At 47.4% G+C, this 22,631-nt stretch overlaps 1 protein-coding gene across 4 annotated transcripts in view; it reads left to right on the top strand.

The window, feature by feature from the left end:
* Nucleotides 1-22,631, top strand: part of ZDHHC14 (zDHHC palmitoyltransferase 14) — a gene marked incomplete at its 5' end in the record, with an annotated part of 268,451 nt that overhangs the window by 154,114 nt on the left and 91,706 nt on the right. For all 4 annotated transcript variants that reach the window (XM_082729580.1, XM_082729578.1, XM_082729579.1 and 1 more), the window contains one exon: nucleotides 532-692. In XM_082729580.1, coding sequence (XP_082585706.1) covers nucleotides 532-692 — 161 coding nt within the window. The remainder of the gene's footprint in view (nucleotides 1-531; nucleotides 693-22,631) is intronic.

Below are 22,631 nucleotides of genomic sequence, written 5' to 3'. Positions count from 1 at the left end.
AAAGATTGAAAAATGTTTTCTTGCCTTTGAAGGATGAATTTACCATTCTCAGCTTTTTCATGCCATGAAGGTGTTTGACTCAGGAAGGAGAGGCTGGGTCTGTTGAAGATGGCTCTAAGCTGGTGTTTTCTTTTACGATGCAGTTCCGGGGAAGGGCAGGCAGGTCACACAGATTCACGTGCTGTATTGACCACAAAGCATCCAAGCCCAACATGTCCTATGATGATTACGGAGCACGGTGACTGTCCCTTGCCTGCCCGTGTCTTTCCCAAGGAGCACCATGGGAGCAGAGGGCCTGGGTTACTGCGGCTGGAAAGGGAGGGTTCGATTATCCACAAGAGAGAACTGTGGACCTCCCCAAATGGAAATGCTTAACATAGATGAATTTTTAATGGAAATCAATTTTGCTCCTCTAATAAGCCTTTCGGCTTCTTGGAAGATACAGACCGTGCCCTGTTGATTACTGACATTGTATTTCCTTTCTTTTCCCCCTCCCCGCTTCCCCTCCTGGCCTTTCCAACCTGTTGGCAGCTGCCCGTACCTAGCAGTGAAAATCACCCCTGCCATCCCCGTGGTTGGTGGCATCCTCTTCTTCTTTGTGATGGGGACCCTGCTTCGCACCAGCTTCAGTGACCCAGGAGTCCTTCCGCGAGCCACGCCCGATGAAGCCGCCGACCTGGAGCGACAAATAGGTAACCTTGATGGGCTGCCCTGAGCCTTGGGTCCCTTCCCACTGGGGCTCAGCTGCCATGTGGGAGGACAGGCCCAGGTGCCGGTGCAGGACGGGCACTGGACAGTGGCGTGTAACCAGGGAGGCGTCCGGGAAGTCCTCATTTCCTCGGTGGCAGGACAGGCTGAGTAGGAGGTGGGATGTGAAGTGGTTGGAGGTCAGCCCAGGGGCTGGTGGTGCCACCAAGCAGCGGTGCCTCCCTCATGATGCTCTGGGTCCTGATGTGTCTTTGAAACCCAAGCCCGGCTGAGGAAGAGCCTCTGTCCTGTAAGACTCGTCGTTATTAGGGGCAACTCTCTGTTCCCTTTACGAGCGTCCTTCTTGTTCCTGGTTTCCCAGAACAGAAGCCTGGGGAGGTTACGTCTTCCTCTGCTGTCTCATTGATCCAGCCTAGGACCCAGAACTTTCTTTATTAAGGCAACAAAGATATATGTTCATGGTATATGCGAAGATGAAGAGCTTTCATTTTTCCTTAGATATTGGAACCCTGTATTGAAATGTAAAAAGTTTACAGGGACCCGTTTTAAACATATTAAAACAAATCCTAATCCCCTGCAAGGTAAACTTTTAATGTTCCCTTTTTAGTTAAAAAGAGAACTTCTCGCTCTTAAAAGTTTGCATTTGTGAATTCATAGCTTTGCAGTGACACTATGATAATTTGACAAGTGTGGCTGAGGGGTTGTGGTGACTCTGTGTGAATGTAAAGCTTAGCATGAAAACCCATCTGACACTTCCCTCCTGCTGTTCCTCTTACCCTGTGGGCTTCTCTTCCCAGCCTCACTCAGCCAAAAGCCCCGGCTTTCCGGTGTCAAGAGATAGGAGCGTGGGTTCTGAGAGGCAACATGTGCTGTGGACTGCCCTCTCCAGGTACCAAAGCATGGCTATGTCCTCTGGGCATCTGCCTCCATCCTTCATCCCGGCTGTGCAGAAGGGGAGCAGTAAAGGAGTTCATGACGGGAGTGTATGGTGGTGGTCCTCTGGCTGCAGCCTTCTTGTGTCCCGAGGCAGGCAAGCAGAGAAAGGAAGAATCAGCAATGGAGAGACAGTCTCTTTCTTAGCCAGTGCATCTTGGGATTTCAAGACATTAATTATATATTAATTCATAATTTAAAGGCTTACATTTATAGCATGTAAATCCTCTGTAAAGGCCATCCACAGTTATAACTGAATTAACCATACCCAAGTAAGTTTAAGAAGAAGACTTGATTATGACATTCATTTTGCAAATAAGGAAACGGAGAGCCCCATGGAGGTTAACTGGGAGGAAGTGGCAGAGCCAGAGGCTTGAACCCAGGTCTCCTGGGTCTCAGCCTTTATTCTTTCCAGGGTGTCATGTCTTGGGGAGGAGACTGGTCCAGTTTCCTTCAGAAACAGAACTGGGCCTCTGGAAACTGCATAGCCTGTACCCACATCACCTTAGCACACAGCTTGAAAACCCTCTACTCAAGCAGTGTGTTGAGTACCTTGGTCTTTACACTGGCCTTGAAGCATTTTCCTGCTGCAATCCTATTTTCTTTCCCACCTCTCAGATAGTGCAAGGAGCATCTGTGAAATCAGCAAGATTGGGAACTGGGGATGACAAGGAGTGCCACTGAAATTCTCTATCATAAATGCAGATTCTAAGAGGCACAGAGTTTCTGTTCATCCCTGTTAATATTGAGGAAGTTGAGTGATCTACTAAAGTGCTTTTTTTTTTCCTTTGGCTTTAAGTTGATAACTTAAGAGTGGTTTTTTCAACATGAGTATTTTTAACACCAGCTCTGCCCTACACCCCCTGAGACACAGAATCTGTGAAAGTACTAGATGGGGTAAAGGATGAAACCAAATCTTGTTTCAAAGGAGGGAGAGGGGAGGGTCTTTAAAGACAGGACAGCATGGCAGACTTGAGTGGCTCTGCATATCCTATCACCAAGAGACAACAAGAAAACTGGACAAAACAATCACAGCCATTTCATGGGTCTAGAATTCAACTGTATTGAGGGACAGTTATTCATGAAAATCTAGTGGACTTTGGATAAGAATACTGGGTGTCTGTGATAGTCTCACCCAGGGCTGGTCTAGTGCCCACCTGAATTCCAAAGGTAAGGAAGTTCTAGCTGGACAGGGAAGACTCTGAAAACCAGCAGCTTACCTGCCTGAGGGGCTAATTTGCTTTGGAGTGAAATACGGAAAAAAAGTCAGTAACTGAAGTTTCCCCTTAAGAAACTAGAAAAAGGGCAAACTAAGAGTAAGACATATTGAAGGTGAGAGTGAAGGGGCGCCTGGGTAGCTCCACTGGTTAAGCATCTCCCTTTGGCTCAGGTCATGATCCCAGGGTCCTGGGGTCAAGTCCTTTATCAGTCCTCAGTTCGACACTTTGCTCAGGGGGGATCCTGCTTCTCACCCTGCCTGCTGCTACCCCTGCTTGTGCACTCACTCTCTCTCTCTCTCTCTGACAAGTAAATAAATAAAATCTTTAAAAGAAAAAAAAAAAGATGAGAGTGGAAATCAATGAAATAGAATACAGAAAACAACAGAGAAAATCAGTGAGACCAAGAGTTAGTTCTAGAAGATTAACAAAATTGATAAATCTTGAACGATACCATTCACCACTCCTTCCAAAAAAAGACATAGAGAAGATACAAAGTACCAAAATCTGGAAGGGAAGCAGAGGCATCACTATTGACCCTAGCACATTAAAAGGATTTTAACTTTACGCCACAGATTAGACAACTTAGATGAATGGACAAATTCTCAGCAAGCCACAATTACCTAAAGAATGACTCAAAAAGAAATAGAAAAGCTGAAGAAAGCCATAACAAATAAAGAAATCAGCCATCCATATGTAGAAAGATGAATTTGAATCCTTACCTCACACCATACATAAAACTTAATTCTAAATGGATCGTAGACCTCAGTGTAAGAGCTTAAGTTCTAAAACTTCTGAACAGAACTTAGAGAAAATTCTCATGACCTTGGGTTAGGCAAAGCATTCTTACAAAGGGGTGCCTGTGTGGTTCAGAAAGTTAAGGGACCAACTCTTGATTTCAGCTCATGTCATGATCTCAGCATCCTGGAATTGAGCCCTCTTGGGCTCCATGCTCAGCACAGAGTTTGCTTGAGGATTCTCTCTCTCCCTGTCCCTCTGTCCCTGCACCTCCCCCACCCATGCACATGCATGCTCTCTCTCTTTCTAAAATAAATAAATATTTTTTAAAAAAAGAGTTCTTACATAGATACCAAAAGCATGATCTGTAGAAAGAAAAAGATAATAAATTGAAGTTCATCAAATTAAGACCTTTTGTGCTTCAAAAGATACCATTAAGAAAATAGAAAAACAAGCCACAGACTGGGAAAAAGTATTTGCACATCATATGTCTGATAAAAGGATCTTGTACTTGTATTTAGAATATATTAAGATCTCTTACAACACAATAATAAGAAAAACAACCCAATCAAAAATGAGTAAAGGATTTGAACATTTTTTCAAAAAAGATCTATGAGTGGCCAATGAACACAAGAAAAGAAGGAAATGCAAATCAAGACCGCAGTGATGTACCAATGCACACCCACTGGAACAGCTCTCACCGTCAGTGACGGCCTGGAGAAATGGGAACCCTCGTGCATCACCAGTGGGGTAAAATGCTGCAGCCACTTTGGAAAACATGTCCTCAGAATTCCTCAAGACTTTAAGCATAGATTACCATATAACCTGACAAGTCTGTTTCTAAGTATATACTCAAGAGAAACGAAAACCTACGTTCCTGATATGCATTGTACCTAATACCCTCAATTGGAAATAACTCGAATGTCCATCATTGGGCAAACTGATGAACCATATGTGGTATAGCCACACGGTCGGTAAGTGATGAAAAGGAGCCCCGTGCGGACATATGCTACAACACGGATTAGTGGTAAAAACACGCCAAATGGAAGAAGCCGGATCAGAAGGCTACCTACTGTGTAGTTCCGTGTATATGAAGTGGCTTTAGAGACAGAAAGCAGAGGAGTGATTGCCTGGGGTGGGGGCACAGGTGAGGGTCACCACACTTGGACGTGAGAGAACTTGCTGGAATAGTGAAAACGGTCTAAGAGTGGACTGGGGTACTGGTGGCACAGCCCGATGCATTTATGAAAGGTCATGTTACTGCATGCTTCCAGAGGATAACTGCTAGGGTGGTAAGTTACAGCACAAGAAACTGTCCAAAAAAGAGGAGAGGAAGGAGAGAGGAGGAAGATGGGGTAGCAGAAGAAGGCCCACTCGCCTCTGGTTGTATGGCGTTAGGCTAGTTTTAAAATGGGAATAATAACCTTTATCCTATAAGGTTCTTCTCGGGATCAGCTCAGTAAATGGTTGCGGGTTTTTGTTTTTGTGGTCTTTGTTTTGTTTTTTAAGATTTTATTTATTTATTTGACAGAGAGAAATCATAAGTAGACAGAGAGACAGGCAGAGAGAGAGAGAGGCGAGCAGGCTCCCTGCTGAGCAGAGAGCCTGAGGCGGGACTCGATCCCAGGACTCTGGGATCATAACCTGAGCTGAAGGCAGCGGATTAACCCACTGAGCCACCCAGGCGGCCCTGTTTTTGTGTTTTTAAAAAGAAAAATTCTTCTCTTTTCCCAGCCAGTTCTCTCCTCACCTCCCACATACATAGACTGTCATAAAAGAATTCTCCACCTGCCACGTGATAGGACGAAATGGCTGAGCCAGTCTAATTCTTTATTAGGAGTCCTTCCATGTGTTACTTGGCCGTGGAGAATAAGATTATGTCTCAATGAAGTCTTAGCACATTGGCTTTGTGCTATCTAACTGAAGAAGGAAAAAATGAAAATGAGATTTGGAAACTTATTATTATTAGTTATTAATTCTAATTGTCTATAGAGCTCTCCTTACAGAAGCCCACGGTAGCCACTTGAAACCAGCCGTCTGAGTAACTGAATGAAGCTGTGCCAAGGGGTTGGGGGGGACCAGCTTCCCTGTCTTCAGGTTTCGGGAGGGGAGGAGGTGGTGAGGAAGAGGGGGACGCTCTGCGTCTCAGAGTCTGTTACCGTTTCTTAAAAGGCCTTACCCTTATGTTTTTCTGAAAGAGCTTTCCTGGTTCATTACCTTACAGCTAAAATGACATCCCAGGATGGCAGTGGTGGGGCGGGGTGGGGGAGGGGTGCAGGGAGGTCTCACTTGGTCACTGGAGTCCTGCTTGGAAACGTGACACTTGGGAAACTCCGTTTTTTCAGTTCACTCAGGGAGGATAAGATACTACGCAGTGGATTTGGGGCTTGAAAGAAATAATGAGACTGTGTTGTAAGTCACAGTAGGGATAGACCTTTCCAGGGATCAAAATGGGGGAGAGCGGCGGGTCTGCCTCTCTGTTTTTCATTATGCGTCTTGCCTCTTCCCACGCCTCGACAGTCCGACAGTCCAGAGGGACCCCAAGAGAGGGAATCCTGGAGGAGCCGAAATGCGAACTCAGCTTGTCGGGATCCCAAAGCGAGGCTGGTTCCTTCGGAAAATCTCTCCCTGTGTCACCGTAACCCTGACACCCGGAGTTCTTAGGTACAACACCAAAGGCAGGATCCGTAAAAGGCAGAGAGATAAATTGATCAAAGATCTTATGGTTGCTTGGGGAGTGTCAAATCCGATCCAAGGAAGCAGGGCGTTCTTTAGAAAACTCACCTGGGCTGTGGCAGGAGCAGAATCTGAAGAATTACTGCCTCGCTCTGCCCCTTTTATTGGGCAGTTAGAGTTGGTGGGACACGGTGGGCACACGAGTCTCCCTTCTCTCTCTGTCTCCTTCTGTCTGTCTCCCTCTGTCTCTTTTTCCCTCTCTCTCCTTTCCCCTCTCTCTTCCTCTGTCCCCTCTTGGTCCCCCTCCTCCTTTCCCGCTCCTTCCCCTAGATCTCTTTCTCCCCCTTCTCCTCCCCCTACTTCTATTTCTCTTCTTCCCCTACCCCCTACTCTCCCGCCAGACTCCCATCAACAACTTTTCTTGAAGTGTACAGAACCAACCACCATTTCTAAGATGAGAGTTTCCCTTTCGTTATTTCTCAAATTAGTCCTTGGTCCGGACATCCTTTAGATGAGATGTTTAGGGAGCAGGATGGTTTCCTGACCCGAGGAAACACCGGCCAACCAGCCTCGGTTATGCCCAATGCCACAGAGTGAGTCCTGGGAAGAGTTTCATGGGAACAGGATGTCTTCACCCGCCAACTTGACTTGCTGGAGTTTTTTTTCCCCCCCCTTGAGACATTTTAATTCTGTGTTTAAGAGGTGAAACACTTAATTGGATTTTAACAACACTGATGGATTTTTGTTGAAGAAAATACTTTCTGAGATTACTCTAAGCCAATTGAAGACCTTTATCAATGTTCTGTATTGTAAAGCTCCACTATTTCCAATTTTCTCCCATCTCGATGTTTTACTAAAATGATTTCACTAAAATCATTTTAATTGGAGTAATTTTTTTCTGCATAAAATTTATAACTAAGAGTTTTTTCTCGTTCAGGTCTTTTTTATATCCTGAAAGTTGCCATTAGGAATTTTCTTACAGAACTATGACTTCTACTAAGATAGATTTTCCTGGTGATTGCATGTTTTGCAGTCAATACTGGTTTCTTTTTGGTTATTTCTACTGGTAATATTCACCATAAAATTGCTTTAAAATGTGATGGTTCCATTCATTTTTGGCCTTGGGCTACATCTGTTATCTTTGATGGATATGTGATTAAACCTACCTGACACTTGGATTCACTTTGGGTAATGCATACTAGATGCCCACAGTATAGAACATCCAGAAAGAGAAGGGGTAGGATCCTGGTGGTTAATTTGATTGGGTTTTGCCAGTTTTCTTTCCAGAAGGTGATATTTTCTGCTCCTTTCTCCCAAATCCTGTTTGAATCTCTCTGCTCACCTCCAAAATCTTCCCAGTATATCTGTATAATCGTTCTCTGCTATGGACATTTCAGCTTTTCACAAACATTCGGCCAGCCCTAGGAACTCTGTTCAGACTTGAACTACACCTGCCTGGGTGGGATTCCTTCTGCCTTTGCCATCCTCTCTCCCCAGCTGCTTGCTTGCTGCTCTGTTCATTTCTTGTTTTATTCACAGGAAAGCCAGGGCTCAGAAAGGAAAGTGATTGGCCAGAGGTCATTTGACCAGAGCTAGGAACGCAGGCCTGTCTCCCATTACCCCGCCCCACCAAGTGCTTTTAACCACAGCCCACCATCTCACTGCTCTGGGGAGCCAGGCCCCGAGCAACAGATTTCTGGTCTTACTGGAACAAGTAGCACTTCCCATTCCCCCTAAGTTATTTTCTCTCCCCCAGACTGTCGACATCATCCAGCTTTCCCATCCTGTTGGCTGACTCCTCCGTCACCCATGGCCTAGAAATAGAGAGCTGTGTCCAGCACGTTGTGGCCATAGGGCCTGCTTCTCAAATCCCAGTTCGGTGGAGAGAGTAGAAACACAGGGAAAGTCCAGACAACCTAACGCCCCTCTTGAAACCGCCTGCAGATCCAGGCACCTCCTGTCCATTGGGACTCGTGATGCTCATGAAGGAGTTGAGGGGAGGGAGAGCAGGGTGTCCCAGCACATCTGAAATACAGTCTGGAAGAGACAAGACATTTGAAGAAAATGGCATTCAAGGATGAAAACAAAAAGTAGATGTCCTTGTTTGAGGGAAAATGCTAGAATCATCTAGAGCATACGGATGCCAGGGAAGGGTGGGCAGGGATTCTCCCACACCGACTCGGGGTGGCAACTCAGAATGTCAAAATTCCTGATTGTCTCTTTAAAAAAAAAAAAAAGAAAGAAAGAAAAAGAAAATCCAGGCCTGGGAGAGCTGGGAACCAGATGTCACAATTCAAAATTGTGGTATTTGGGGAAATACCACAAGATTTTGAAGGCTCTAGTTCTGAGGGAAGGAAGGAGCCAGAGATTTTTGTTTTTCCAAAGGATCTGGGAGGCTGGGTGTTTCTCATCCAGGATGTTCACTGAAGCCTATGTTATTCCTTCTTCCTGTAGTAACGCGAACTTGGGGGAGTGTACCATGTGTTGGACCCGAGGCCAGTTTCAGATATAAATGCGTTTGCTTGTTTGTGAGGTTAGGACAGTTTCCTGTGATGGTTGGAGTGGAGAATTAGGACGACGGGGAAAAGCACCCAGCAGCTCCCCTCCTGTGCGGGTGCGCGTTACAGAACCGCCTGCCTCGGTGTCCTCCAGACAGCTTTGTGGGGGGCCAGTGGTATTTTCCTCCCTTGGACAGGAGGGAAAACTGAGCCAGGGGCACTTGCTGAGGTCACACTTTCTTGTCCCCACTGTCTTGAGCCTCTGAATCTGAATTCCTAAATCTACACGGGTATTTTAGTGACCTGAAGCCACTGGGTGTCTCTTTTAATATATTAAGTCTTAACAATTTGAAGGTTCGACTTACTTACATAAGTGTCCACACGTACAGGTTTGGAATCTATTCTAGAGAATTAATGAAACTGCCCTCGAAGCAAAGGTATCGCTTCATGACAGATGAGGGGACTCTCTCTCACCGCATGAATGTCCCATTCTTTAGAGTCTGTTAGATCAGCAAAATGATGGCACACAGCAGTACTGACACACATTGCCGGGAGGGAGGGAGGGAAGAAGGAAGGAAGGAAGGGGAAAAGGGAAAAGAAAAAAGAGAGGAAAGAAGAAACGTGCTGTAATTATAATCTGCTCTCATATACAAGGCTGTGCCGCAGGGAAGATGACCGAACCAGGGTGAGGAACAGGTCAGCTGCAAGAGGGCAGAGGAAGCCAGAAGCTGTAAGGAGGGGATGGAAAGGTCCAGGTGGCACCAAAACCATGGAGGAATCGGGACCCCGTGGTTTAAGACCAGGCCTAGAGGAAAGAGCAAGAGTCGGGTGTGTGTTCGTGGAATGCCCTTCTCCAACCAGGGGCACTGACCTGGGCAGATCCTGTCAGTGAAAGAGCTTGGGGAACCCACTTCCCGGACTCCAGGTAGGCCTGTCCTCAGCAGTGCTCTGAGTCATAGAACATTCCAGCTTCAAGGGGCCTCGGCAATCGTGGAGATCACCCTGGACCACTCCTTTGGTTTGCAGAGTGAGCTGAGGCTCAGAGGGAGACAACTGCAGATACCTATTGTTTGCCCTTTCTCTTCTGAAACTGAGTCCCTAAATCTTTGCTACAACATCTTCCGGGAGCTTATTAGAAATGCAGAGCCTCAGGCTGCACCACACTTAGCGACTCTGAATCTAAATTTTTAACAGGACCCTTGGAAGCCAAGAAGCACAGCCCTGGTGCCTCTCGCTCTCAGCCGGGGACCAGCGCCCAGCCTCTTCCGTCCTCCACCCCTCCCCCCCCAGTCAGTGTTTACTTCCTCTCCTCCTAAGCTCCCCGGACTGCCAGGATTTCAGGAATGTGGCTAACTACAAATTCACTGACTTTGAGCATTCGGTGTAGAAGTCTCCTGGCAGTGCCTGTGAGTGGTATCTTTTCCCTTATTATTACTGACTAATGATAACTGTATGACAAATACCTTCTCTTTTGGTGGTGCTTTACAGATTCCAAAGTCCCTGTGTGCTTTTGTTATCAGTGAAGCGTATGGTTATGAGCCCAGGCTCTTGAGCTACGTTGCCTGAGTCGGCATCCCAGCTCTTCCACTTGCTGTGTGACCCTGAGAAGTGTTTTAACTTCTCTGAGCCTCGATTTTAGTGCATATCAAATAGACCCTCTGAGTGCAAAGATCCATTCCAATGTTATCACCCTATGAGTCTAGAAATAAATCCTTCCTCCTCCTTGGCTTGACCATGAAAATCCAAGAACCTGAATATTCTAGGTCATTTAGCCTGTGAACTACTTAAACAAGAAGAATGACATATTCTGGGAATAATTTTAGATTGCAAAGCTGCACGCACACCTGTGTAAACCCTGCAAGCGAACTGTAGGTGCACGAAACAGGAGATAAGTTGATTCCCAGGAATAGGACTGTCATTCTTCCTTTAACTGGCCGTCCCTGGGAGGGTGACGCAAAATGATGGAACGATGGCTCTTCTGACTGAGGGAATGAGTCAGTCGATCGGTTTTAGGGGGAGTCCAAGATACCGCGCTTCATCCAAGAACGGGCAGGGCATGTTGGGCAAAACGGGCTCTGGAACGGCAAGGCAGCCGCCCTGGTGAGCGTGCAAGGCACGAGGAGGAGGGGAGAGCGAGAATGGCTTTTCAGGAAAGAAATCCCGCTGGAGGAGGTTAATCAGAAGAGTGGGAAGGCTCTTTGTGCCTGGAAGTGGGAGGCATTTTCTCATTAAAGTGTAGAGTAGCATGAAAGGCGGCTCAGGAATCAAAGGAAACAAAGCACCCAGTGAGGAGAGAGGAAATGGACCAGGGCCGGGAGGCGGGCTGGGTCGGGGCTGGGAGGAGATGGGCTGAGCAGGTGCAGGGCTGGCCCAGGATTAGGGGCCCAGCAGGGCAGGAGAGGACACTTAGAGAACGCCGCTCTGGTCAAAGAAGCAGTAGGCACTCCCTGAAGTTTTCTTGGGAAGAGCTTTTCTCTCTTTCTCTCTTTCCCCCCCTTCCTGTCTCTTTCTTTCCTTCTTTTTTTTTTTTTTTTTTTTAAGTCTAGGGAACCTCCCACATTCTGCTTCATAAAACATCTGCATGTTTTATGTCTTTTGTGGCTGGAGTCTATGCTAGGGGTCCAATTTAACGCAGAGCCCCTTGTTGAGTAACCTACTCTTAGTGTCTCTGCTTATCCCTTACCTGGCCTTGATGCCCCTATGTCCTTTATAAGCTTTCGTGCTCTGTGATGTCGGTGGGGTCTGCGAGTCAATGAAACTTTGCCACAGGGGCACCTGTGTGGCTCAGTGGCTTAAAGCCACATGGCTCAGGGCATGATCCCAGGGTCCTGGGGGATGGAGCCCTACATAGGGCTCTCTGCTCAGCCGGGAGCCTGCTTCCTCCTCTTTCTCTCTCTCTCTGCCTGCCTCTCTGCCTACTTGTGATCTCCGTCTGTCAAATAAATATGTAAAATCTTTAAAAAAACAAACAAACAAACTTTGCCACAATGATCTTCCTCCAAAACTTTGTTATAATCAAACCAACTCACTGTTGGCTTTCCAAGTGATCTTTCTCCCGCCTCCTTTAGAATCTAATGCTGGAGGGTAGGGACTGACAGCCAGTTTTGGCGGTGGGGTGGACGTGTGCTCTAGCTCCCTTCCCTTCTGTGCCTGGGGAAACTCAAGAGTAACCTATGGGAGGTAGATAAACTGTAATTTTGTGTTTCTGGTGGACAAGTTCTGAGGCTCCAAATGTATGCCTAAGACTAGGAATAGATTAACATCTGCTGATTTGTCCAGAGTTTGGGACAGGTGTAGGGCCTTACTTATAGCCAGCACTCAGACGGAAGGAGGCATACAGTGGGAGAATGGGGGAGCCTCTCTTGTGAGGGAAAAATTCCTCACATTTTTCATTTATCCAGATTTACTTGCATAAGCCCCCAAAGGAAAACTCTTAACTTACAGAAGTGGGCAGAAGTGAAGACCATTTATTCTGAGACTGTAGATGAAGACTGTCTAGGAGAAAACAAGACAAGTGGATGAATGCCGCATTACCATCAAAATTTGGAGTGTGCACTTCAGAAAAATCTCTTTATTTTCTTCTAAGGATGGAAACTTGAAATCCAAGGGTCCTTGAGTGAGTGATAGATGGGTTGCTCCTTATACTCAAGAGAAAGCAGTAGAGTAGAAGTGGACTGAAGCCTCCTGTGGCTCTCACACAGCTAGATGTAACACACTTGGAGGAATGCTGAGCAGCCCAGGGGCGCCCAGGTGGCTCAGCTGGTGATGTGTCCGACTCTCAGATTTCAGCTCAGGTCATGATCTCAGGGTTGTGAGATCGAGCCCTGCGGTGGGCTCCACGCTCTGCTCAGCATCTACTGGAGATTCTCTCCCTCTCCCTTTGTGCCTCCCCTCACTCTTTCTCTCTCTCTAAAATAAATAAATAAATAAAATCTTAAAAAAAAAAACACTGAGCAGCACATCCAATAGAGATATAATGCAAGCCAAATGTGTAATTGTCACTTTTCCAGTAATAACATTTAAAAAATGAAAAGGAACAGATACAGTTAATTTTAATACTATATTAGCTTTAACCAGGGTATCCAAAATATTATCATTTCAACATGCATTCAATATCAAAAAGTACTAATAAAAAATTTTACATTCCTCTTTAAAAAAATGTTTGGCATTGAATCTTCCCAGTGTTATTTTGCATTCATTGCATCTTCAGTGTAGACTACTCACATTCAGTGTAGACTACTCACATTCCTGGGGCTCACACGTGTCTGTTGGCTAGCATATTAGGCATCACAGATTTAAAGGATCCAGAACTGGACCTAAATAGTTGTTAGAATCTCTCAGAGGTATTGGTATTGTCTATCTTGCTTCAGATCACTTCGGAGTAAAGCTTGAGAGAATGGCTCTTAACGTCACCATTTCTTCAAAGAACCTCATACATGCATTCATTTTTCACATATTCAACATATACTTGAGTCCTTACTCAGCACGAGCCACTATAATAATGGAAATTGTACTCTTAGCAGAGTTCTTTTCATTTCTATCAAGGTCATTGTAAAGTTGTAAGTGATGGAATCATCTGGAATACCTGAGCAGAATCATTTTTGTTTTTAATGATATTTAAGGTTTTTTTAAAGATTTTATTTATTTATTTGACAAGAGATCACAAGTAGCCAGAGAGGCAGGCAGAGAGAGAGGAGGAAGCAGGTTCCCTGCTGAGCAGAGAGCCCGATGTGGCGCTCGATCCCAGGACCCCGAGATCATGACCTGAACCGAAGGCAGAGGCTTAACCCACTGAGTCACCCAGATGCCCCAGCATTAAAGTTTTTAGTACAGTGAGATTCTGTGCTGTGGATAAGGCCACCGGTTCTGACACCTGAACACACAGCAGAATCACTGAAGGGCCTGTTCAGACAGATGCCACACCCCGCATCCCAGAGTGTCCGAATCAGGGGACCGCGACAGAGCCTGTGAGTTGGCGGGACATAGGCTTTCCTTCTGGTGCCTCATGGGACAAGTTTGCCTTTCACCTCCTATCAAAGGATTGCTGACGCTTTTGAACCAGTGGGAACTGCTGTCTGTCCCCCACAGCATGAGATGACCCTCCTCATGTAAGTCTGTCCCACGCTCCTCCAGAGCCAAAAGTCCTAGCAGGAGGACCCCCCTGCCCCCCCGCCAGGGCTCTGTTTTACAAGATGTAAATCTTCGACCCTCACTCCAGTGTAATGGACCATTTGAGAGGGTGAGAGCGGGCCGGGCTGGGGGTCAGCCAGGCCACAGCTTCCTGACTGGATGCCATCAGATGGCTGATGACAGGGTTGATTTAGAAGCTCGCAAACACCCAGAGAAAAGGCCTGCTCGGAATGGTAGCCTCTGATCCTTAATGAGTTTCTTTTTCAGTTTGTGTAACTTCCCGGTGGTCCAGGCCCGCCTTACTGAACTTGGAGTGTCGTCTGGGCGTCGTCTGGAAGGACAGCACTCCTCTCGCCAAGTCAGAGAGCTTTTGTCTAATTATTCTTACACATCCCACCCCAGATGCGTGCAGCTCTCTGTAATAGACTGGAATTCTAGGCTTTTCGAGCCAACAAGTGAAGTATGGGAATTTGGGCTGGGGCTGCCCTCGGTTTTGCAGTCTGCACAGAGAGGTTTGTTACGAGTTACAAGGATGCCTTTTCTCTGTTCCTCACCTTGGGCAGGAATGGGTCGGGGGCTTGGTCATTGGGCTCCACAGAAACCCCCCACCCAGTTACGGGGCTGCCCCAGGAAGTGCTGGTGGGAAGGAAGGTCTTTTCTTCCCCCTCTGTTTAGTTGTCAGCTTTGCAGGAAAGCCCTGTGGCAGACTAGGGAACAGTTGCCAGGCGTCCTGTTTACCTGTGCCTTGAACAACTCGACATCAATTTTATTTATTTCTTTAGACAGAGAGCATGAGTCGGGGGTGAAGGGGCAGAGGGAGAGGGAAAGGGAGAATCTTAAGCAGGCTCCATGCTCAGTGTGGAGCCAGACATGGGACTCGATCTCACGACCCTGAGATCATGACCTGAGCCCAAATCTAGAGTCGGACGTGTCACCAACCGAGCCATCCAGGCATCCCTCGACATCAGTTTTAGATCCCCGATGCACCTTCCTGGCTGCCACTTCCATTGTAGAAAAGAGACACGTTTTCTCTTAGATTTGGATGACCAGGTTTGGCTGTCTTCTAGCATATTAATCCCATGAATACCAACCAAACGGTCAAGTTCTCAGAAAAGAACACAGATAAGAAACAGGTCACGAAGAGGTGACCTGTGTAATTGTGTCTGATGTTGACGGGTGGGGGGAGGGGGCTCTCTGACTCCCCCAGCCCCTCCTGCGGTGGGACAGACTTGGCTTGGTGACTAGACTTCTGCATTTTTCTCGACCAGCACAGGATGTTTCAAACATTTATGTGGCTTTTTTTCATCTTGTGATGCCATACTCCACACCTTCGATGAAAAATATTCCTGGCTCACTGTTTAGTTAGAAAATTGATCATGATCAATTAATCAGTCTATTTTAAGCACAGCAGTGTCTTAGGTTCTGTGGAAGAATCAGAAGAAACCCAGCAGGAGGCTGGCATGCATCAGTGAAACCACCGAAGGGTTTTTTTTTTTCTTTTTTAACAACATAAATTTACTTTTTCACACTTCTGGAGGCTACAAGCTCAAGATCTAGGTGTTACCAGGCTTAGTTCCTCCTGAGGCATCTCTCCTTGGCTTCAGACAGCCAGGAAGGCTGTTGTTGTTGTCGTTAAACAGGAACGTCAACACGGACCGATGACTTTAGTGCGGGGTGACGGTCTTTGCACTGTTGACGTTTCGGGGCCAGAGAATTCTCTGTGGGGTGGGAGTGGGGGATGTCCTGTCTTGGCAGGGGTTCAGCACCCTGTCCCAAGCAAATTGTCTCCTGACAGGGCCAAGTGTCCCTGGGGGGAGTGGCAAAAACCACCCCGGGCTTGAGCACCACAGATGGGACAGAACAGAGGAAACCATGGGCCGGGGAGAGAAATCAAGAGAGAGTTTGTAGGGAGAACAAGTCTGAACTGCATCTCAGAAGACAGGAGGACCCCAGCTGACGGAGGAGATGGCGGAGTGGAGGGCCAGAGAGTGGAAGGGAGGTGCTGTTTCAGAATCTTAGGACGGGAAAGAGAAATACAGGGACACGAGCTAGCTTTCTGTGGCTAATTCGCTTCTCTCAGCCGAAGTACCTCTCAGATGCTGTTCTCGTTTTACCACTTTACAGCTGGAGAAACTGAGGCTCGAAGGAGACCAGGAACTTCCCAGAGTCTCTCAGCTAGTAAACAGCAGAGCCAGGAGTTAGGCCACGCCTGGGGCCTGAGGCCACGCATGTACCCACTGTGCAGGGGACGTGGGTTCCTTGAGGCAGAGCTGGGTGATGGTGTTCTCCTCACCGCCAGGCGGGGGTGGTCTGGAATCCAGGGGGTCAATCAGGGTTGGGAAGGAGTAAAAACATTCACCCTCCTTTGCGAAAACATCAGGGATTCCTAGGAAGAGTCCAAGAGGTTCTCAGATTTCAAAGGAAAGCTGCAGATGAAGAGTCCCAAGCAGGCAGCTCAGTCCCTTCAGCCCCACGGATGGGGACGGTGGGTGCCAGGCTGCGAACAGAGCAGGGGCTTTGAGCAGGAGGTGACAGCTGAGGTCTTTGGGCACGCCTGGGCTTGGCGGAGGGTGTTGGGAGGGGAAGGTCACCCAGAGGGGGAACGGGCCAAGGGTGGGTCCAGGTGGGTTCCAGGTGAGCTGAAGCCAGCTCGATGTCAGGGTGGGGCAAAAGGAGTATTGAGGTGGGGGGAGGCTGGTCTGTGCCAGGGAACTGGGTGCGGAGGGATTGCTGCCTGAGAGACGTGAAGCTGAGCCGCATGCAAAGGCCTAAAGGCAGGCGGCCAGGACCCTGACGCTGCCCCTCACTGCCGCGATCTGGGCTGAGTGCTCGGCCCTCTGGCCTCGGGGTCCCCTTCTCTGGATCAGAGACGCAATAATACTGTCTGTCCTCAAGTGTAGGGGAGGGCTGAATGCGATGCAGTAAGTGTGGGGTCTAGTAGAGCTCTGAGCTCCCTGTAGCCAGGACAGAAATTTCTCCAGCGGCGAGCGAAGGGGTTCTGGAGAGGGGGAAGCTGAAGCCAGACATCGTGAGGAGGCTGCGGCAGGTGTACAGTTGAGGAGAGGGGGTCAGACTGTGGCTCTGAGAGAGAAGCCTGGCGCTCTTAGAACTCACAGGGGCTGCTCTGAGAAGAGACAAAAGAAACTTGATTTTTGCCATCTTCGGATTTTAGTCTCTAGTGAATCATCTGATATGTGAGAGTTTTTATATAAATGGACAGAAATTGAGCGGTCAGGGCTGAAGTGTGGAATTTCACATTTGTTGGAGCTGTGCGGTTAGATGTGTGTCCAGATTGTGTTAGGCCGAAGACTGAGAAAAAAGCAAAATTTTATTCCAGGGGCAGGGCTGTGGTGGTTCTTACTTGTGAAGTTAGCTCTAAAAATAACTTGAGCGTCAAGATACTTGAAGGGTGTGTGGTACGCCTCTGGGCGCTGGACCCGTCCCTGCAGACTTCCTACTTTCATTCCCACACCACTGAGAAAAGCGAGAACATTAGACAGATCTGAGAGCAGAGAGAGAGAGAGACCAGGAGTGAAGGGTCCACACCAGCATGAGGGCTGGTGCTGTGCACATCCAGGCAGAGTCCTGGGACCAGCCCTCCCCCCCGCCACCCCAATAAATAACATATGGGGAGATTCTCCACTAAATTCCAGTAGATATTTTCAACCGCCCAAACCAGCACCATATCACAGAAATATACTGTGAGCTACAAACCCAAGGATGCTGATTTGCATTCTCTAGTAGCCGCTGTATACTGTAAAAAGAAACAGTGCAATGGATTTTAATAATATTTTTAGTTCACCCAGTTCTTCAGAGAATTCTCATTTGAACAGGTAATCAGAACTTAGTACTGAGATATATTATATTCTCCTTTTGTACTAAGTCTTTCAAATCTGGTGTGTATTTTTTACACTCACAAAGCATCCTAATTCAGACTAGCTACATTTGAGTGCTCGGAAACTACAGGTGATGGCGGCCATCATATTGGACAGCAGGTCTAAAACTCCCAACTGTGGTATCGGCATTCCAGAAAAAGTCTGGTAATTACTCTGAGCTTGGTGATGGCTGTGTCACTCTCGTTCCCATAAGACGGATGCCTGGTGTGCACGAATGTGAGTCTGTGGTTCATTTCGCGCCTCAGCTGGTTTGCATTACCAGAGGGAAACTGTTTAAGAGCCATCCATCACCCAGAGAGCCCCCGATGAACCATTTAGTGACAAGAACGGCCCGTCCAGAAGGCTCTCACATCCAGCCGTTACCAATTCCACAGGAAAACAAAACTAATAACTTCGGTGCTGAAATGGAATCCAAGTTGGTGGGAAGGAGGAATTTCTAATATAAGAAAAGCAACAGCCCATCAATAAAGAAAGATTGAATTCAGGCTAAAGCAATGGAAGACTCAGAATTGTGTTTTGGGCTTTATTTCTTCTGCCTCAGATCCTCATTTCAGGTGTTTATGATTCCATTTCTCCAGTTGACAGTGCACAGGGTAGTTCTAGGGAGTCGTTACTAAAATAAAAATTATTGGTCTGGCATTTTGCAAAAGTCACCAACTGAACTTTGGGGGTATAAAACAACATTGCTGAGTTCCAGTAATGTAGAGTGGAGAGTTCTCTTCCCTGCTGGAGGTTCCTTTTCTTTCCTGGCCAAACATACACCAGAGTGAAAACATCTGGAAATGTGACCTTGGGGGAGGGCCACCTAGGTCCCGGTCCCCAGATGCTGGCTTTCTCCTCCAGCTCTTTGAGAGAAATGCAGGTGGGCTTTTCAGATTCTGGTCACCCTTCAGGACGATTACAGCCCCAAACACACAAATAGCGTGATGATGGAGAGGTTTTTCAGGCTTCCCACGAAGCTCTCCAGAGATAAAAGCAGTTAACAACTGCTATTCTGTGATGATCAATGGCTGTGGGTTTTCTTTCATCAATATTTTAATGACTATTTGCATGTTTTGGCAATTATGAACACAGAGAGTCTGATGGTAATTACAGAAGCAGACGGCAGAGGTGATTCACTGGACAGAGTTGGCCAGCAGAGGCAAGGCCATCCCTTTGTGACCAGCGGGTGCCAGCCCGGTGTCTGGCTGCCTGAGAGCCTTCTGAAGCAGGTATGCCATCGGGGCTGGGCGGCTGACCTGGTAGCAGCTGGCTGCCCTCCACTCTGATGCTCTTTTCCCCAAGGCAGTGTGGCTCCCTTGCCAGAGTGATGAAAAACCCTACCCCAGAATTGGCCACCTGCCTCTTTCTGTAGGTACGATTGGCCACCAAACACAGAGCTGCTTTGGTGGCCTCTTTATGCCCGTGCTGGTGGCAGGAATCCGACAGAGGAGGATTTGACTAAACCTGTAGGATCCGACAAATGCCTCTGCCCCCGTACAAGGAACCTGCTTTGGAAGGAAAATGGTGTTCATGTTCCACGGTCACTTCCTAATTTCTCAGTAAAATACTCTTTACATAATTTTTTTCCCTCTTTTGTCTTTCCTGGTCTCAAGCTCCAGAGAGCCATGAATAGTATTTTGTAGAAGACCAGTTCCAAATGGTTTGCCCACCGAAGAGTCTGGAAGAAAAGCTCTCAGAGGGGTGCCTGGGTGGCTCAGTGGGTTAAAAGAAAAGCTCTCAGAGACCTGGAATCAGTGGAAGGAACATGATGAGCTGTCTTTCCACTTTGTATCAAGTTTTAGAAATTAATGTTAGGGCCAAAATAACAAAGTGATGGAAGAAATCCATTAAAAAGAAATTAAAATAGGTACCCACTTCATAGAGCTTTGAGGAACAAAATTGAAACTTGACTTGAAAAATAAATATGAAGATGTTCATTGCAGGGTTATTTATAATAGTGTAAAAAATTGGGGCACCAGGGTGGCTCAGTCAGTTAAGCATCTGCCTTTGGCTCAGGTCATGGTTCTGGGATCCTAGGATTGAGCCCCACGATGGGCTTCCCACTGCTTCGCTCTCTCCCTCTGCCACTCCCCCTGCTTGTGCTTGCTCTCTCTCTCTCTAATAAATAAACAAAATCTTTAAAAGAAATTTTTAAAATTGTAAAAACTTAGGGGCGATTTAAATGTACAATAGTAGAAAATGGATAAATGAACAACTGTGTACTTCTGCAATTACTGCTAGGAAGGAAGTCATGAAAATGCTGATTTCAAAAATATTTAATAACTGGGGCACCTGGATGGCTCAGTTGGTTGAGCATCGAAAGCTTGGTTTTTCTCAGGTCATGATCTCAGGGTGCTGAGATGGAGCCCGGTGACCAGCTCTGGGCTCAGCACAGAGTCTGCTTGAATCCTCTCCCTTGGCCCCTCCCCCCTGCTCACACTCTCTCCCCCTCTCTCTCTAAAATAAATAAATATATTAAATATTTAAAGACTTATGAAAATGACCTTGCCACAACATCAAATGAAAATAAGCAAAATGCAAAAATGTGCATAAATGACAGTCTTCATATATGCATAACCCTAGAAAAATGGGAAGAAACATAAAGAGGTTTTTCCCTGTGGTTAGACTGACAAGTGATCTTACTTTTTCTCTGTATATTCTGATATTCCGAATTCTCTACGATGATCACGTATTAGTTTTATAATCAGAAAAAAGCCGTATCATTACATGAACTCACAACCTTTATTAAGCCTGCTTACTGGTGGCTTGCTAGTTGCCTGGACCGAGCAAATCTGTCTCTTGGGGCTTCCTGTCCTCGCCTGGGTCATGGGATCCAGTGGCCTTGCTTGCCTCACGGAAGTGGGATGAGGAGCCCGCGCGTTTAACCTGCAGAAAGTGAAGCTATTTATACAAGCAATATCTAGAACACTGTGTTGGCTGCTACGTCTCGCTGTAAATCTGCTAAAACACAAGAAGCAGGAAATTGAACAAGCTTGAATGATAAGTTGAATCGCAGCCAGAAAGGAACTAAAACTTAAAGGTGGGCACATAGCAGGGGGGCTCGGGTGCGTTAGCTGGCCCCATGCAAGGACTGTCCCTGAGAGAGCCCCATTTCCCAGTGATGATGGGAGTGGCCCTTGCAGCTGCCCCTGAGATTTGCTGTTTATTGTGCTTGGCTCAGATCGTGAATGGGAGAAGCGTGCCTTAGACGGATGGGGCAGGCGGGGTTCGAAGGCTCTATTGTCCGGGTTTCCATCCAGCACCTACTGAGCAGCTGTCCGGTGCCACGGGTTTGTCTAGGCCAAGGGTTTCCATGTCCGTGCAGATTAGAGTTCCTGTAGAGGTTTTAAAATTTTACATGATACTTTTTTTTTAACCATTGGTATATTACTTTTTTTAAAAAAAGATTTTATTTCTTTGTCAGAGAGAGAACACAAGCAGGAGGAGGGGCAGAGGGAGAGAAAGCAGCAGGCTCCCGGCTCAGCGGGGGGTGCAGGGCTCGATCCCAGGACCTCGGGATCATGAACTGAGTGGAAGGCAGATGCTTAACCACTGAGCCACTCAGGCATCCCCGTGTGTCACTTTTTGACCATAAAATGTGTTAACACGCAGGTCAGAGACTTCTGGAGATTCTGATTCAGCCGTTAGGGTCCCCACTTAGAGCCCCCAATGTGAGACCCACTCTCCTATGCTAGGATAACTATGGGGAATGCAGGTGACACAGCTGTTGCCCTCGCTTTGTTGTCGAAGGGGACATGAACTGTACGCACCTGCCTGGTATGGAGCTCTACGACATTGGCCTTGAACTGTTGGGTTGAATTTGAAAGTTAAACATGGAATGTATAGAGATTCTTGGGGTCTTACTTTTTTCTCTCAGTATCTGAGGTTCTGCGGGCTGAGTGAGAAACATGGGGGTTTATAATACATCAAACAAAACCGTTTTGCTTCCTCCACTCAGAGAGCTGCTTACCAGGAAGGGTCAGATGGTTTAGTGTGAGCAGGTCGCCAAGGTGTGTGGCCACGAGGCCGTGCAGGTGCAGCTGGGGCCCTGAAGCCTGAAGCCAGCCGCGGAACCCCATAAGAAGAGCCTGTGAGTCCGCGATGACCATGAAACCCACGGGCCACGGCAGCGAGGAAAGGAAGCAGGGCCCTGGAGCCCCAAACTGTGAGAAGGGCCAGCAGAGCTCCTGGGGTTGGCTCCTAACTACTGGATGGGAAGTTCTACAAGAAGGGGCCCTGCCCTTGTGTACTCTGGGCGGACCCCCAGTTTCCATTAGCCGCTCGGGTGTAGAGACCCCAGGAGCTATGCCTAGGGCTCCCTGGGCAGTGTCTCTAGGGAGATGTGGGGTGGGGGCTCCCAGGAGAGGGTCTGGGAGCAGATACTTACCCAGCAGGAGGGAGGGGGAGTCCTGAAGCCACTGTCATCCTTAGGTCTGCAGAGCTGTCATTAAAATGCAGATCCTCAGGCCCCAACCTAAACCCACAGAGCATCTCTAGGAAGTAGGGCCTGCCAGTCTTCTTCCAGCACACTCCCCAAGGTCCCACCCTGAGGTAGAGGAAGAGCTGGGACTGGTCTGGAGGACATGCGCACACCCAGGAGTGGCTGGTTTCTGCATCGCTCTGTTCTGACTATGTGTATGGTGGGGTGGGGGTGTTCCTTCCCCAATCCCCCCCACAGAACTGCTTCTGTCTGAAGGAGAAGCATGTATTCTTCTTGTTTGCAGGACCTGCGTCTTGGAAGACACTTATTAGACAAATGCCCTAGCAAGGAGTTGTCCAGGTGGACCATCATTGCTCAGCAACATGTGCGTCCAGAACAAATCTGGTCGTTTCTCTCCTTCACATACAAAACC

Source organism: Mustela nivalis (genome assembly GCF_964662115.1).
Source record: "Mustela nivalis genome assembly, chromosome: 5".
Lineage (NCBI taxonomy): Eukaryota > Metazoa > Chordata > Mammalia > Carnivora > Mustelidae > Mustela > Mustela nivalis.
Note: the sequence above shows the minus strand (reverse complement) of the source record. Positions and strands in the feature narration are given on the sequence as shown.